General features: G+C 33.6%; 1 protein-coding gene across 3 annotated transcripts; it reads right to left on the bottom strand.

Annotated features, from left to right (window-relative positions):
- Nucleotides 1-13,084: 13,084 nt before the first annotated feature.
- On the bottom strand, nucleotides 13,085-15,979 carry LOC107929330 (vesicle-associated protein 2-1). 3 transcript variants are annotated; one of them, XM_016860718.2, is made up of 8 exons: nucleotides 15,776-15,979; nucleotides 15,493-15,592; nucleotides 14,985-15,055; nucleotides 14,800-14,881; nucleotides 14,560-14,675; nucleotides 14,322-14,453; nucleotides 13,660-13,728; nucleotides 13,085-13,466 (listed from the first exon to the last, which is right to left on the bottom strand). In XM_016860718.2, the coding sequence occupies exons 1-8, from the start codon at nucleotides 15,785-15,787 to the stop codon at nucleotides 13,254-13,256; spliced, it is 795 nt and encodes a 264-aa protein (XP_016716207.1). In that variant the 5' UTR covers nucleotides 15,788-15,979; the 3' UTR covers nucleotides 13,085-13,253. The 3 variants fall into 3 exon arrangements, with proteins under 3 accessions (XP_016716207.1, XP_016716210.1, XP_016716208.1); XM_016860721.2 differs by having other exon boundaries at nucleotides 15,493-15,583; nucleotides 15,786-15,979; XM_016860719.2 differs by having other exon boundaries at nucleotides 15,493-15,583; nucleotides 15,776-15,976.
- Between the last annotated feature and the right edge of the window lie 498 nt (nucleotides 15,980-16,477).

Here is a 16,477-nt window from a genome sequence, read left to right as displayed (position 1 = left end):
AACTACAAAAGTTTACTCTTCGACAATCTCTAATTTTAGTTGACTTCACTGTGAATTTCCTCAAATAAGCATCACAGTTTTTGCTTTAAGTGTTATTTAAACTTTTAACTTGGTAAAAACATTTGAATGGCTTGGAAATTTTTGTACATTTTAAAATCTCTTTTAAGAAAAACTTATTGGGTGGGGCTGGACAAAGCTTAATTTATTCATATATTGTTGAGGCTTTGGAGTAATTTAGTATAAAACTGCATCTACAGGTAAATGCTTTAGCTGCTCTTCCTTCTTTATATATTTTTAAATTTTTCTCCATGTTGCAGTAAAAATTGTTGAAAGTAATTTTCTTAGAACGTAATCGATTTTCCAGCACTCTGTAATTAGCTCTGTAGTTGGTAAACAATGTTAAACTATGTTACACGATTTCTTCATTCTCCGATTGTTCCTAAAGTATCCATCTGCCAGCTATATCTGGATTCCGGACACATATTCAAACATTGATATAGAACACATGGAGAACAAAAAGTTCCTTTCACACCGAGTTCCTACATGTCTGTTCTGCTTTGTTCAATGAGTTTGTTAGTTCTCTGTTGTTTGTTTCTTACACACGAGATTTGGATATTGTATATACATTGTAAAAATGGGCTGCCCGATTTAACAGAATGTTAAATACATGACTTACTAAAATTACAGTATATATTACATTACTTACTAAAATATATTACATTACTTAAATATATTACTGACTAAAATTTATAACTTACATTACTTAAATATATTACATTACTTAAAATTTATATATATTACATTACTTAAATAAAAATTAGCTTTTATTGTTTTATTTAATTATAAATATATTATTAATTTATTTAACGTAAGGCAGAAAAAAAATTTATTATTAATATTCGCTTATTCGTCATTTCAGTCTTAATTTTATTTTTTATCATTTCTTTCTATATTCAAACTTAATTAAATTATTTTTATTTTGCAAAAAATACTTATATTAAAATTTTAATGATATTGATAACATTTCATATAATGTATACTTTATTACGGTTGTAGATATTTGTTTTTTATGAATATTTTTAAATTTGTTGAAATTTTAAATTTTTTTTGTTATTTTTCTGATTTTTATGCAATAAATATGAATTATTACGTGACTTGTCACTTTAATGTCATTAAATTTTTAAGAGTTTATCTAACCGTTTTATCTAAAAAATTATAATTTAATTAAATGTTAAAAGTTGAAAGTGAAAATGATCGAAAAAATCAAATTAGTGTTGAAATGATAAAAAGTAGTAAATATTAAAGGGGGAGTGATCCACTTACATCCTCGATTACATAACTTAATTAATTAATAAATATTATACATAAATTACATAACTTAATTAATTAATATTATATATAACTTACATTAATATTATACATAAATTACATAACTTAATTAATTAATATTATACATAACTTACATAACTTACAACTTACATAACTTACATTTTTTTTAATTATTCATAAATTACATAACTTACATTAATATTATACATAAATTACATAACTTAATTAATTAATATACATAAATTACATAACTTACATTAATATTATACATAACTTACATAACTTAATTAATTAATATTATACATAACTTACATAACTTACAACTTACATAACTTATATTTTTTTAATTATTCATAAATTACATAACTTACTTAATTTTCATAATAAATAACTTACATAACTTACATAATACATAACTTATATGACTTGCATAACTTACATAGCATAATTTTCATAATACACAACTTACATAATTTTCATAATAAATAACTTACATAATACATAACTTACATAGCTTAATTATAATTATTCCTAAATCCTAAACCCGTGCAATTTATTGTCAAGATTAGGCTTCAAGAAATAAGAAATGGACCAGTCTTGGATGAATTTGTCAATGGTAAGCGACGATTATCGAAATGGAGTACAAACTTTTCTAAATTTTGCATTTCAATATGCAAGCCAAGAGAACATGATTCTTTGCCCGTGTAAGAAGTGTGTCAACATAAACTGGCATTATCGCAAAGTTGTATACGAGCATCTAATTGTTGATGGGTTTGTTCGGGATTATAAACAATGATTTTTTCATGGAAAATGTCCGCCTAGTACTTCCTCTTCAAGGATGGATGTATCTTATGATAGTACTGATTACCATCAGTCTGTTAGAGGGGATGACATGGAAGGGATGTTGCGGGAAGCATTTAATATTCACAGTCATGGTTTACAGTCGGTCCCACCCAACTTTGTGCCATCTGATGATTGTAATCTCGGTGGAAATGCTTTTACCGAACCCGGAAGAAGTGTACATTATGAAGAGCCGAATGGAGAAGCGGCAAAGTTCTACGCGCTACTTAATGACATGAACGAAGAACTGTATGAGGGATCAAAATTCTCAAAATTGTCTTTCTGTATTCGTCTTTTTCAGTTAAAATGTTTGGGAGGGTGGACCGGGAACTCTTTGACAATGCTGTTAGAGTTTTTGAGAGAAATGTTTCCGTTTGCAAAAATCCCTCAATCATGCAAAGATATGAAGAAAATGATAAAAGATTTAGGTCTTGGGTACACCAAAATTCATATTTGCCCGAATTACTGCATGTTGTATTGGGGCGATCGGAGAAACCAACAGTGCTGTCATATATGCGGCCAATCACGTTGGATAAATAGAAACACAGAAGATGGGAACGACGATGAAAATGTTGCACACCCAAGACAGAAGCTGGTCAAGATTTTACGATATTTTCCACTGATACCAAGGCTTCAAAGGCTTTTCATGTCGTCGAAGACAGCGGAGTCTATGACGTGGCACCATGATGGACGAATCGTTGATGGGAAGATGAGGCATCCGGTAAATAAAATGCCTAGAAGAAAAATTATAAGGGAAAAGCATTGTTCAAAATGATCCAAACTCGACTGAAACAAATAGTACTGAACAACAGACAGCAATTGGATCTTCGAATGTTCCGATTACACTTGAGGATCCTACGGAAGTTCAAAGTAATTTTACATTTAATTTACATGTGTGTTGACTTATAATTGATTTATTTTTCAAATTCTTATATTATAATATACCATTTGTAGCTGAAAATGGTGGGACGCGCAGAGGTCGAGGACGTACGCTACTTAGAGAGTTATACAAGTTAGATCCAGTCGAGCGTGTCAAGGTATGCAGAAACAGTTTTGGTTAGCCTGTTGGATCAGAAGCTCAACTTTTAGCAGGATACATGGGCATTTTAGCACGAAATGCGAATATGTTGCCTATCAACTACGAGTCATGGCGTCAGATGCCCGATAGCAACAAAAACCAAGCCCTCGATAATATTAAGGTAACAAAATGTTAATGTCATCTGTAATGCTTGGGAAATAGTGTTTCATTTATATTTACTTTATTAACTTGTGTTTTTTGTAGGCGATGTTTGCTTTAGAGGTCTCAGATGCTTATGTAAAGAAGGCATTGGGAAAAAGATGGAGAGACAATAAAAGTACTTTGAAGAAAAATTATTATAAGACAAAAACAACCCTCGATGAGAAATTGCAAAATGTCCCGCCGGGTATGTTGAGGTACCAATGGGAAGATGCGGTTAGATTTTGGCATTCTTAAAAAGGCGAGGTACGACGTACTTCCAAACTATTGTAATTATTTTGGTTTATAGTATTTACTATTTACGTGCTAAAAATTTTATAACGTAGGATCATGAACGAGTTGGAAAAAGCAACCGGCAGCAACAAAAATTCACTCACACAGCCGGGTCGAGAAGTTTTGCATGTGTAGCTGAGGCGGAGGTATTTTTAATTTTTTAATATTCTCAAATATGTATAACTTTCTATTAAATAATATTTTTACTACTATATTGTAGGAACAGTCGTCCGGTCAAAAAGTTGGACGCCTTCAACTTTTTGAAATTACATATAAGAAGAAAGATGGATCTACTATGACTCCTGAAGCTGGTGAAATTATGGTACGTTTACTTAATACGATTTGACTTGTTTTAGTTATTTATAGTGTTTGTTTTCTAATGGTTTAATTCATTGTTTGTAATGCGACTATTGTTATATTGCATTTGTTTTTTTAATATATATTGCGTTCCTAACTATGTGATTTATTTATTAGGAAAAACTAAAGGAAAAAAAGATGGAGTACGAAGCGATTGCTTCTAGTGATAGTTCTATTCATCTTGAAGACATTGATAACCGGATTATTACTGAAGTTTTGGGTCCTGAAAAGTATGGTCGGGTTCGATTTCAAGGATCTTTTATCAGTCCAACCCAATATTTTGGATCCAACTCGCACCAATACATGGCTTCGGGGAGTCAATCTCAAGCTGAAGTTCAGAGGTTAAAAGACCAGATGGCTCAGATGCAAACGACCACATTTGAGGTTCAAAGGAAATATGAAGAACTTCAACAACAACTTAAAGCAGAGGCGACAACAAGGGAAGCAGAGGCTACAGCGAGAGAAGCAGAAGCCGCAACGAGAGAAGCAGCGATAGAAGCAGAGGTTCAAAAGAAATATGAAGAACTACAGCTACGACTTCAAAAAGATGCGGCATCGAGAGAAGCAGAGCAGAGCAAAAAGTACGACGAACTTCAACAGCAGCTTCAGATTATGATGAAGATGTTTCAGCAGTTGAAACTTCCACCGTCATAGTGTATATTGCATAAATATTTTTATCATTTTAACTTTTAACGTTTTTGTAAAGAAAAGTATGAATTCACTTTTATTTATATCAATTAATATTATTTTAGTCATTTAATTTGAAATATTATATAATTTTTTTGTTTTTAGTTGCTTTAGATCTGGTTGCTTTTGATTCGTTGTTGCAGGAGGGCTGAAAAAAACAGAAAATTTTATTTTAAAAAAATCCCAAAATTAGTGGCGTTTTTTAAAAAAGCGTCGCTAAAAGTCATATCAAATAGTGGCGTTTGTGAAATAAGCGCTGCTAAAGAACACTACTTTTAGCGGCATTTTTTCCTAAGCGCTGCTAAAGAACATGATCGTTAGCGGTGTTTTCTTCCTAAGCGCCGCTAAAGAGCATGATCTTTAGCGGCGTTTTTTACCAAGCGCCGCTAAAGAACATGATCTTTAGCGGCGTTTTTTCTTAAGCGCCACTAAAGAACATGATCTTTAGCGGCGTTTATTTTCTTAGCGCCGCAAATGCCTTTAGTGGCGTTAAAAAGCGCCGCTAAAGACCTAAAAAATGCCGCTAAAAACATGTTCTGGTGTAGTGTAGGCCGAGGGTGTAAATTGGACTCGAAACTCATAAACGCATTGGTGGAGAGTTGGAGACCCTAGATGTACACATTCCATTTTTCACGCGGCGAGTGTACTATCACTCTAGAGGACGTGCATTTAGAGTTATGGTTACCTGTAGACGAGTCGGTAGTCACCGAGTCTATTCAATCTGCTGATTGGGGAGCTGTATGCGGTGATATTTTGGGTGCAACTTTGGAGATGATTTACGGAGGTCGAATCGAAATGGCTTGGATACGAAAAAATTTCGTGGGGATCGTTGAGGATTCGACTAAAGTCCAAAGAGAAAGATATGCTTGGGCGTGCATCCTTTAGATCATCGGAGGCATCCTGATGCCGGATAAGTCACTAAATCTCGTCCATCTAAAGTGATTGCTGAAACTTGTTGATTTTAGAGGAGCGAGCGAACTCAGTTAGAGGTTCACCGTGTTGGCGACATTATACCAAGAGATGTGTCGGGCAATGCAACCAAGAAAAATCAAAATTGGTGGTTGCCTTTTACTACTACAATCATGGGCTTGGTTTTAGTTTCCATTTTTACGTCCTCGAGCGAACTACCCGTATACATTCCCACTCGTAACAAGGTAAAATTCAATAGATATTACCATGAATAAATTTATTTAAATTAAAATTATTATGCTAAGAAGTTATTTAAATAGGTGGAACCATGCGTCGAGTCACGTGGGATTACCTATTAAGCTTCAAGATATACGATTTCTATTAGACCAACGATCAAAAACGGAGGTATGTATTTATTTAATTTTGAACTATATAAATAAAGTAGTCGATTTTGTATTTAGTAGTGTATATATACAATTAATGTTTTTATCACGTTAATATAGTTTGAATAGACACCATACAAGAATCCGACAATAATCCCCGAGGAATTCTTTGTAAATCCCAACGCCTGGCATGCGAAGGTCTCATTGGTAGTGTACGCTACCGTCAAGATGCACAAGACAGATAAAGTGTTGTGACAGTTTGGATTCTGACAGTCGATTATCGTGGCACCTCAAGACCTTGATGATCTGCATCCTATCAACTTGCGGCGACTAAATGAGAATTGGCCGACATTCCACTCCCAACATATCAACATGTGGAATAATCAATATGATTTTTTACCTACTTGGGAACCTATTATCGTTCCGAAGTTAACATGCAATCCGGAGTACATGTCATAGTTTAAGATCCATAGCAAACCATATTTGTACGAGGAAGAGGCAAGGCGTCGGCAACCCCATACGAGTAGGCCACGACAACCCCCTTTAAATTCAAAGGCTGGCAATGTGGGTCCATCATCAGCACCCACGCAAAAACTGGCACTGACGACCTTAGCACCAATTCTTACGCCACCCCCGTTCAGTATGTATCGTCTTATTCTAATGCTTATTATAACTGTAACACCTTTAACCCGTATTCGTCGCCAGAACAGGGTTACAGAATATTATAAAGGTTTACGGATCAATCAGATAGAAATTTTAAACGTTTTATTACATATCAATATTCATAATAAAACCAATCAAAATCATATATATTGTCCCTTAAACGATCCCTCAAGGCCCGAAATACATATTAGAAACAAGTTGGGACTAAATCAGAAACTCAGAGAATTTTTCAGAAATATTTAAAATTTTTAACACTGTAGGGGTCACACGGTCGTGTAGCTAGGCCATATGACTCACACGGTCAGAAGACACGTCCGTATCTCAGGCCGTGTAGGCATTCAAAATAGGGACACACGGTCGTGCCTTAACCCATGTCCGTGCTTGTGTAACTCTCTGACTTGGGTCATACAGCCAAGTCACACGCCCGTGTGCTAGGCCGTGTGAGCATACAGACTTGCATTCTTAAGAAGATATAGGAGACAAACGGCCGTGTCATTTGGCTGTACGTCACACACGGCTGAGACATACGCCCGTGTCTCTACCCATGTGGACGAAATGAAGTCATTTTCTAGGCCACATTTCTCACCCAAATTGACATCAACCTAGCCTCAACAAAATGCACATGAACAAGCCATAACAAGGCATTCAACACAAGCTAAAATTAAGTCTTAAACATGTATTATCACCACATACAACTAATATACCCTTAGGCACCTCAAATGACAACTTAAAAACAAGTCAACCAAGTTTCCAACCTTACCTAATTAATCTATCTAACCAAGTTACCAAAGTTCACTTTAACTCAATTATATACATACATATATCACTTATACTAACATCACAATCAAACCTTAATTCCATACCAATATGTATGTTGGTTATATAAAAAAAATATTCTTTATAATATTTACATATATTAAAGTTTAACCAAGACCGCACAAAAGCCTATACATGCCATATAAACCGTATTTAATGTTTCAAAAACGACCGAGATAAGCTAAATAGTGTGACTTGAGTGCTGATCCGATCGTCCAACTTTTTGAAAATCTACAAAGACATTAAACAATACAAATAAGCTTAATGAAGCTTAGTAAGTTTGACGGGTTAAACAAAAATCTTATCGAACTAACTATAATTGATTTAGGTATTAAAAATCATCCATGACAATTCCCTTTCATTTACACTTCAATCAATAAATACATATGTATTCAAATAAATACAAAAATAAATAACACATGTTTCAAATTTAATAAATAAATCACCTTACTGAGATTTCTCCATTTGAGGAATGACTTACGGATAAGAGTATATCGTTATTAGAAGCTCGAAAGCTGAACAGAATCTCATAAGAATTGATCCACCCAATTACGCCAAACAGAAAGTAAAACACGAAAGTTCGCAACAAATGTTAAACCCCGATTTACTTGGGTAAAATGCTGATATCTCCCTCCAATACCATCGTACACCAAATTACGAATGCACTCAAATCCTACGTTCAATTCAAACCGAATATCCAATTCAATATTATAATTCCAACAACAATTCATTTCTAACAATAGAATAAATGCATAATGCCATTCATAAAGTTATATAAAATATTAAATTTTAACCGTACGAACTTACCTGGACTGAATTGTAGTAATTACAGAAGTTCAGGGACTATTTCGTTATTTTTCCTTTTTCACGAGTATCTACGGGATCTTGATCTAGAATATAAAAATTACTCATTTATTAGCATATATTTCATTTCTAATTCATTATACAATTAATACCCTTTTATTTTTGAATTTACACAATTACCCCAAACTTTTGCAATTTTGGCAATTTAATCCTTTAATTAGTTAATCTATCAAATTAACCAATTTTCTCAATCAATAATCTATCCAAATATTCATTTATTAGCATATATTTCATTTCCAATTTATTTTACAATTAATACCCTTTTATTTTTTAAATTTATGCAATTACCCCAAACTTTTGCAATTTTTACAATTTAATCCCTTAATTAGTTAATCTATCAAATTAACTAATTTTCTCAATCAATAATCTATCCAAATATTCTAGGCCTTAATACAGCCTATAATAAACCCAAAATTTACTATCAAACCCTAATATTTTAACCTTTTCACAATTTAATCCTAAAATCAATATTTAACAAAATCACTTTATAAAATCATCATACAACACAATCAAAGCTCTAAATCCATGTTATTCATAAAAAAATGTAATATTTATCAATGGAAACTTCCAAAATTTTTAATAAAATAAAAAACGAAGGTACGGTTTAGTTGGACCTAATTGTAACAATCTCAAAAACATAAAAATTACAAGAAACGGGTAAGAATTGAACTCACATGAAGCAAAAATTGAAGGACCAGATTAAACTCTCTCTCATATGGCTGTTTTGGTCGAAAATTGAAGAAAAAATTTCTAGAAAACCTTTAAATTCAATTTGTTTGTTTTTTATTTCAAGTAAATTACAATTTTGCCATTGAATCATTTTATTTTATTATTTTTCCTTAATATGCCACCTCATCTTTTTAATTTTGGTATAATTGTTTCTTAAGTCCTCCCTCATTTATTAACAAAGCCATTTAATAATTTAAATATTATAATTAACAAGTTTTATACCTTTTTCAATTTAGTCCTTTTTAATTAATTAACTATTGAAACGTTAAAATTTTTCACCGAAACTTTAATACCACCTTCATGAAACTCTGTAAATATTTATAAAAATATTTAGGGCTCATTTATAGAAACAAGGTTCTGATACCTCACTTTCTAAAACCACTTGACCTAGGGTTTTACCACTCGAACCTAATAAATCATTATAAAACTTAAATTACTAATTCAAAAATATTTTAAAACCATATTTGACTCATAAATATTAAATAATAAAATTTATGAGCTTACTCATTGAATTTGGTGGCCTCAAACCACTGTTTTCGACACCACTAAAAAATCGGGTTGTTACAATAACCCTATCATTTTCACACAAGCACCATATGTTGTACCACATTTTTCTACTTCTAGTCCTATGTCAGGTTGGACTCTTGGACACCCATCGTCGATGTTTTACATGCTCGGGCCATTTTCTTTCCCGAAGACGCCGACAACGATGTATAGATCATCTCAACATAGTTATGCTCATTCATCATTTGTGACGCAAACACCTTCGAGATCTTTGTTCTACCAAGGTGGGTCATCTTCCTGATCAACCATTCCTAGATGGAGAATACACAATATCAAACGAGAATGCAAGGATTGCAATCAACTGAATGAGAAAGAGATGAGAAACCGAGACCATAATCCCCACAACCCCAACAACCATAACCCCGCTTGAAGGCTAAACCAACAAAAAATCTAACGTGTATCGTTGACCACCCCGATGTGGCACAAATTCTAACCGACATATGCGCTGATTAATTTTATCCTTGTATCAAACGTTTATAATATATCGATGATTTTTATTATTATTTTTAGATGAATATTTTTATCATTTAACAAAATGCTAGTTGATATTTGTTATCATTTCACAGAACCGTGCGTTTACATATTATAATGGAATTGATATTTGCTTTCTAGTTTGCGTAGTCCTTTCGATGTAGACATGACGGCATTGTATAGCCTGAGTTCCTACACCACCCGCATAACCTCGGTTGGTTTGACTTATCCCAAATATTCATGTTGTCGCGTATTCGAGTCGATGTCGGTCAACCTTTTGATTTGCGACGCAATCTTCTACTAGGTAACAACTTAAGTGGAGCGCTCGATACAGGTGGCCACAAACATTCATCTAGGATTGGTGGGAATACATGTCTCCACACGTTGTACAAGTTTTCTAATTTGTACACTTCGTCAAGAAAGCTCATGGGATCCAAGCGTTGATTGCTACAGGCTACAATTGCATGAGCGCATGGAAAACGTAGTATGTCAAATCTCTCACAGTCGCAAGTCCTATTTCTCAGGTGTACACGGTACACTCCCCCGATAGTACCTTAGTTCTGTCTACCTCTCACGATTAAAATCTAAGGCCGAGATGGATGAGTGTCTTCCCATCGATGATTCTGGGATATCATAATGGGAACTTTCTAACAAGTGGTTAGATTATCGGCATTTTCAACCATTCTCTTCTCATCTCTTGAAAATTCCACATATAACTCGAGAAATAGTGATTAACTATCAATATGCGTCTGCACCATCGCCTCCAAGCTCCAAGCATCTTTAATATCGAAAGCGTCATATCTCACGAGATCGACCAAAGCACAAAATTGATACTTAATAGACGATACTCTCATCTAGTTGGATCCGACGATTTTTTGCCTAATTCTTTTCCGAAGTTATGGTTAAAAGTCAACCACACTATGTTTTCCGATAAAAAAACCACGTCGTTCTTGGTGTCACGGACCTCACCGTCGTAAAAAATAATAGCATTAATTCGTCCACTCCTTTTTAACCATATTATATGTCGAGAGAAGTTCAAAACAAAAACATTATGCAAAAAATATAATATTTCAAATAAATATTAACACGAAAAATCAATGCTTATGCTTACTTTTTATACAAATAGTATTATTGCTCCAACTTATGCCTTTCCTGTGAACTTCTATTCTTTTGAACTTTTTCAAATTTTATTTCCTCAGTTTATGCCACCAGAGGCTGAAATACGTTACATTTATAGCCTAAGGGATAACAAAAAAATGTTTCTGAGAGAATGCCCCGGATAGTGGGGGTTGAAATTTGTAGAGAAAAAACGCTCCAAGCAGGACGCACTGCCAGTAGCAGTACTAAAAAGGGTGTCCAGCTGGAAGCGTTTTCAATACTTTTGCTGACAATGCGTCCTACTTGGAGCATTTTTTCTCTACAAATTTCAATCCCCACTATCTAGGGCATTTTTTCAAAAACGTTTCAAATATCTCGAGATTCCTGGGATATTTTTTTTAGAACTCATCTCGTCAAAGATATTTTTTCAGAACCTATTTCGTCAAAAATATTTTTCAGTACACCGAGTTTTGATTTTTAATCAAAAATATTATGCGATTGGTGTAAATACAAATATTTTAAATATCGAATTCAATTATTAAATTTTTTATCAATTTAAACCCCTAAAACCCTAACCTAATTAATAAACCCCCAAAACCCTAAACAAATAGAAACTCCTAATAAAAACACAGGGAAAAGTGCTTCTAGCTGAAAGCATTTTTTTTCCCTGAAAATGACTCCAGCTAGAAGCGTTTTTATCAAAAATGGCCCATTGCTGTAATTTTTCAAAAAATCAACCTATTTTCGTAATTTAAAAAACGACTTTACTTGGTAATTTAGTCTAAAAAGGTAAATATACATATTTTTTGGTTTAGTAAATATATATTATTCATTATTTTTTGTGTGTCAAAAATTTTCATTTTTATCATTTCCCGTTCCGAACTAATATTTTAAGTTACATGTCTGTATTTTTAGAATTTAATTCTTATTTTAAAATAATCTATTAAATTACCTAACAATTTAAGATAATAATAAACACTCATTTAAGAGTTATATAACAAAAAAAAATTGATGTTGTACTTTTACAATTGAAATTGTATTTTTAAATCCTATTAAATTTTTTTGAAATAAAAGTGGAAATAACACATGGATTTGGAGCATATTTAATGATTAAAACTTGAAGGAGTGAGGAGAAGCAAGAAAACAGGGGGAAAAGGGAAAAGAATAGAAAAGATTGCCTTCAATACAGTTAGAGGCAGATCCGACAAATACATAATGGTAAGAGACAGGAATTAGCATGGAACATAAATAGTTGGGTTCATGTAATGTAAGAAGAGGAAATACTCAATAAAACATTAATTGCAAATTGAAATGTGAATAAAAGAAAATCTGTGTCAAGGCGATAATGTCCTGCTGTGCATATACCCATTTAAAGATGGAAACTAGCAGTAGCAGTAGTTGTCCGATATTTATTGTTTGATGATTAACTTATTCGATTACAAATTACATGTTCCTTAAACAAACATCCCTGTATTAAAATTCGATTTCAACCTGTTAAAATATAAATTATATCATTAGTCATAAATTTTTATTTTGGTTACTTAACTACAAAAAATACAATTTGGTCATTAAACTATTAAAAAATTTTCATTCAAGTCACTACACTGTTAAAATCGTTACTATATGATTTTCTCTATTCGTACTATCTGCATTAATTAAAAGCCCTCCTTTTCCTTTTCTTTTACATTTCAGTCTCTTACTTTACGGTGAATCAAATTTGAGTTTGTGTTAAACCGCTTACTATAGCACACCAGCATTGCAACTATCCTTCAACAAATTGAACTCGGTAACCCACTTAAAATACGAAACTAACAATTCTTTACTGAAAAATAACATATTAACTTATAAATTGAATGAAAGTACATAAAATAAATTAATTAAAAAAATAAACAGAATATAATAATGATGATGGCAAAGATCAAAATACACAGAAAAGGAAAAAGGAAAGGAAGTTAGCACACTCCTCTTCATCCAACAGTAACATTCAGCACTATACAACCAAGTAGACAAAATGACTGGTTACCACATTTCTTTTAAAGGGGCGTCTCTATTCCTTCTGTAGTAGATGGCTCTACAGGTGATGTAGTTGTCTCTACAGTTGGTACTGCTGCCGGTGATGACAACGATGATGAAAATGAAAAATTCAACAGCAGCCCAACCATTATCCCTATCAGTCCCACAATCAACGCAAACTTTAAGGAGAATCCCGTGTCATTCCTTCGATGTCTCCGTCTCTTCAGAAAATCCTGTTTTCACCATTACACAGTGTTTACATGAGTTACTAATGCTGTTGTACTTCACAACATAAACAAGAATCAAGCATTCTTTCTTGGGCTCGGTTTGGGAAGTTAAAGGTTTACAGGTTAACTTGGAGATGATTTTTAGATGGATGACAATGTTTTACTGGTTCCCATCGGCAAGCCCGAAGTAAAAACATACCAGTTCCTGTTGCAGCTGCAGTGTTTGCCGAACTGCTGCATCTCTTTCATCCTTCAGCTGCTGCACAGCCTGGTTCACAAGTGCAGAATGGATATGTAAAAATGAATACATAAATATCAGATTCTGGGTTTTCATTTTTCAAGTTGCCTTCATCGGAGAAAAAACCGATTAAATAGAATGCAAAATGGCTAGCATATAACAATGAATTACACAAATGCAAGATACTATGATGATTTGCAATAGCTAGCTTTGCTTTAGAGGAAATGAAAAAGAACAAGGGTCCTTAATCCCATTGTAAGCAGGTCATAGGGAAGACATCGCTACAACCAAGGAACTGGAATTATGAGCATGCATAAATCAGAAACCATCTGCCTACTTCAGTCAAACAGCAAATTCCAGATTGACTTATCAAAATCCAAAAGCTTTAGTGCATGCATATTTTTCCCTTCCGTCACAAGGCAGATGAGTGGTATTATTATATAAGAAACTAGAGAGCATAATAGTATACAAACAAAACCAGGCTTTGAACATACTTAATATGACAAAAGCATTAAAAACGAAAGAGCTTTGAGTCACTTATATCAATACTGATTTCAACGCAAAACCTCAATGCGCATATGTAAAGGTCTTGTGAATTTAAGCAGAACAATGACTAGACTCACAGAGTTTGAATCAGGGGCTTGATCTGAGTAGCTCTTGAATCCTTCATCTTCAGAATTTCCACGAGAGGAAGGAGTTACATAGAAAACTTTAAGCTTGCACTCCTGTATCTCCTTAGTACTTTCCTTATTAAACTGAATGCAAAGAAAAGGATGACATTCCAAAGATCATATTTACTTTTGAACATTATAATAAATGTAGTCAAACTAAAACCGTTATTCTCAATGTCCGACTTCTTACAGTATCGGCTGGCAGGTCATCCACATCAGTATTTGGACGAACTATAGTACTCTGTAACAGAAATTTGTCTTTGCATTGCATATCTGGAGGATATTCCCGTGGAGCTTGCAGAGTGACTGATATTCATGCATATAAGAAAAACAGTATCATACATATAAGAGTCTCAACAAACTAATTGAGAAAAGCAATGGACGGAAGCAGATCATTAAATTCTCATTTTACAAGATGGTTAAGTAATACCTCTGATAACAGATGAATCCCAAGGCTGTACAACACCAGTGTTTGGTCGCACAAAGTACTTCTTAGGCGAAGTCGTTTTAACCTAAAATGAGTACAAGTTGGAAACATTAAATCATACAAACCTAAACAATCTCAAAATGGACCAAGAATACACATAACCATATATCAACCGAAACCGTGAATACCTTAAAGGCCACATAGTGTTCTGTGTTGTTCACCACTTTAAGATCACAAAAGCTTGGCTTTTCAAGCTCAACTGAAAACATAGGTTAACTAAGCTTAAAAATTTGTTCCTCAAAAAATTTCCAGAATAACCATATGCTGAAGACAAAGATCGCATTGACATTTAGCATTTCAAAGAAATCAGCATCTAAGAGCAAAATATAAACTAGCTACACATTAAAGAATTGATACAAAGATAAAACTGGCATCTTGTAAAGAACACCATGTCAAGCTTCACAAATTATATTGGCATTTCCTCTGATTGGGGGAGGATGCTGAATGGGTATGTGCTAGCATCCAAAAAAACATATCAGTCACTAGAGTCTTCATAATCTAATTCCATAAACTTATCAAAGGAACAGTCATCTCCAATCCCATGTACAAGTTGATCACATAACCTTGGAATTGAATCATGAATGTATGCATTACATGCATGCATAGGAGTGAAAACAGAGATAAGGTGGAACTTACAAACGAACTTGAGGGCATTGGGTTGAACAGAGATCAATGGATTACTCCCGTCAGCAGTCATGACTGGGTCCACCGCCAACACCTGGATGATCTTCACTCTCTTACAGAAAGGAAAACAAAGAAGAAAAATAATCAATCAAAACCACCCACAACAATCTTTCAAAACCAAAGGGGAAAAAATAAATCAACCCCAAAAACATTGAAAACCCAATGATCCAAAAAAAAGTGTTTCTACTTTTGTTTTATTTTTCAAGAGAGAGAAATTTAAGTTAATATTAATCACCGGAACTAACATGTGGTGCAAACTGCAACTGGCTCGGTCTAAAATCCGAGGTTTCTTCTTTTGCCTTTTTGGGTAAGTGGGAAATCAACGGTTTAGCCGCCACCAAGCTCGGAAGTTGGAATAAATTTTAATTTTGTTAGGAGCTTTGGTGCACCCTGAGAATGCCAGACTGCGGTTTCCTCGAGATGGATAGAAAAACAAGGAAAGAAGAAGAGATGGTGACAGGTGTCGAACTAATAGGGTGATAAAGCCCGGTTCTGTTGTAACAGCCTGGACGTGGGATTCATTGACGGGGCACTCCATCAAATGTTACCTCTTACGTGTCATTAGGCCCAAAAGAAAATCAAAGAAATTTTCCTCTTTAATTATCGAAACTGTGCATTGGCAACAAATATAATCGTTATCCTTACAAAAATTTCAGCATTAAGTACAGAATTTTAAGTCAAAGTCATAATTTCAGCATTACAAGGTAATATTAAATGTAACAATGAAGTCAGATCCACCTAATATCGATTTAACTGTAAATGAATTGAACAGAAAGACTAAATGAACTTAGAATCTGCGAATTCTTTTTATTATTTATTATCATGCATATACTGAAATACAACCACGTTTTCCTTGAAATAGAGATCTTACATTTATAGACAAACCCGTTACTAAAATTTATCAATCTCGAATGGTATATAATCTCGCAATCTGTTT

This window comes from Gossypium hirsutum, chromosome D08 (assembly GCF_007990345.1).
Source record: "Gossypium hirsutum isolate 1008001.06 chromosome D08, Gossypium_hirsutum_v2.1, whole genome shotgun sequence".
Lineage (NCBI taxonomy): Eukaryota > Viridiplantae > Streptophyta > Magnoliopsida > Malvales > Malvaceae > Gossypium > Gossypium hirsutum.
The sequence above is the reverse complement of the archived record's forward strand: the minus strand, read 5'-3'. Positions and strand labels throughout refer to the sequence as shown.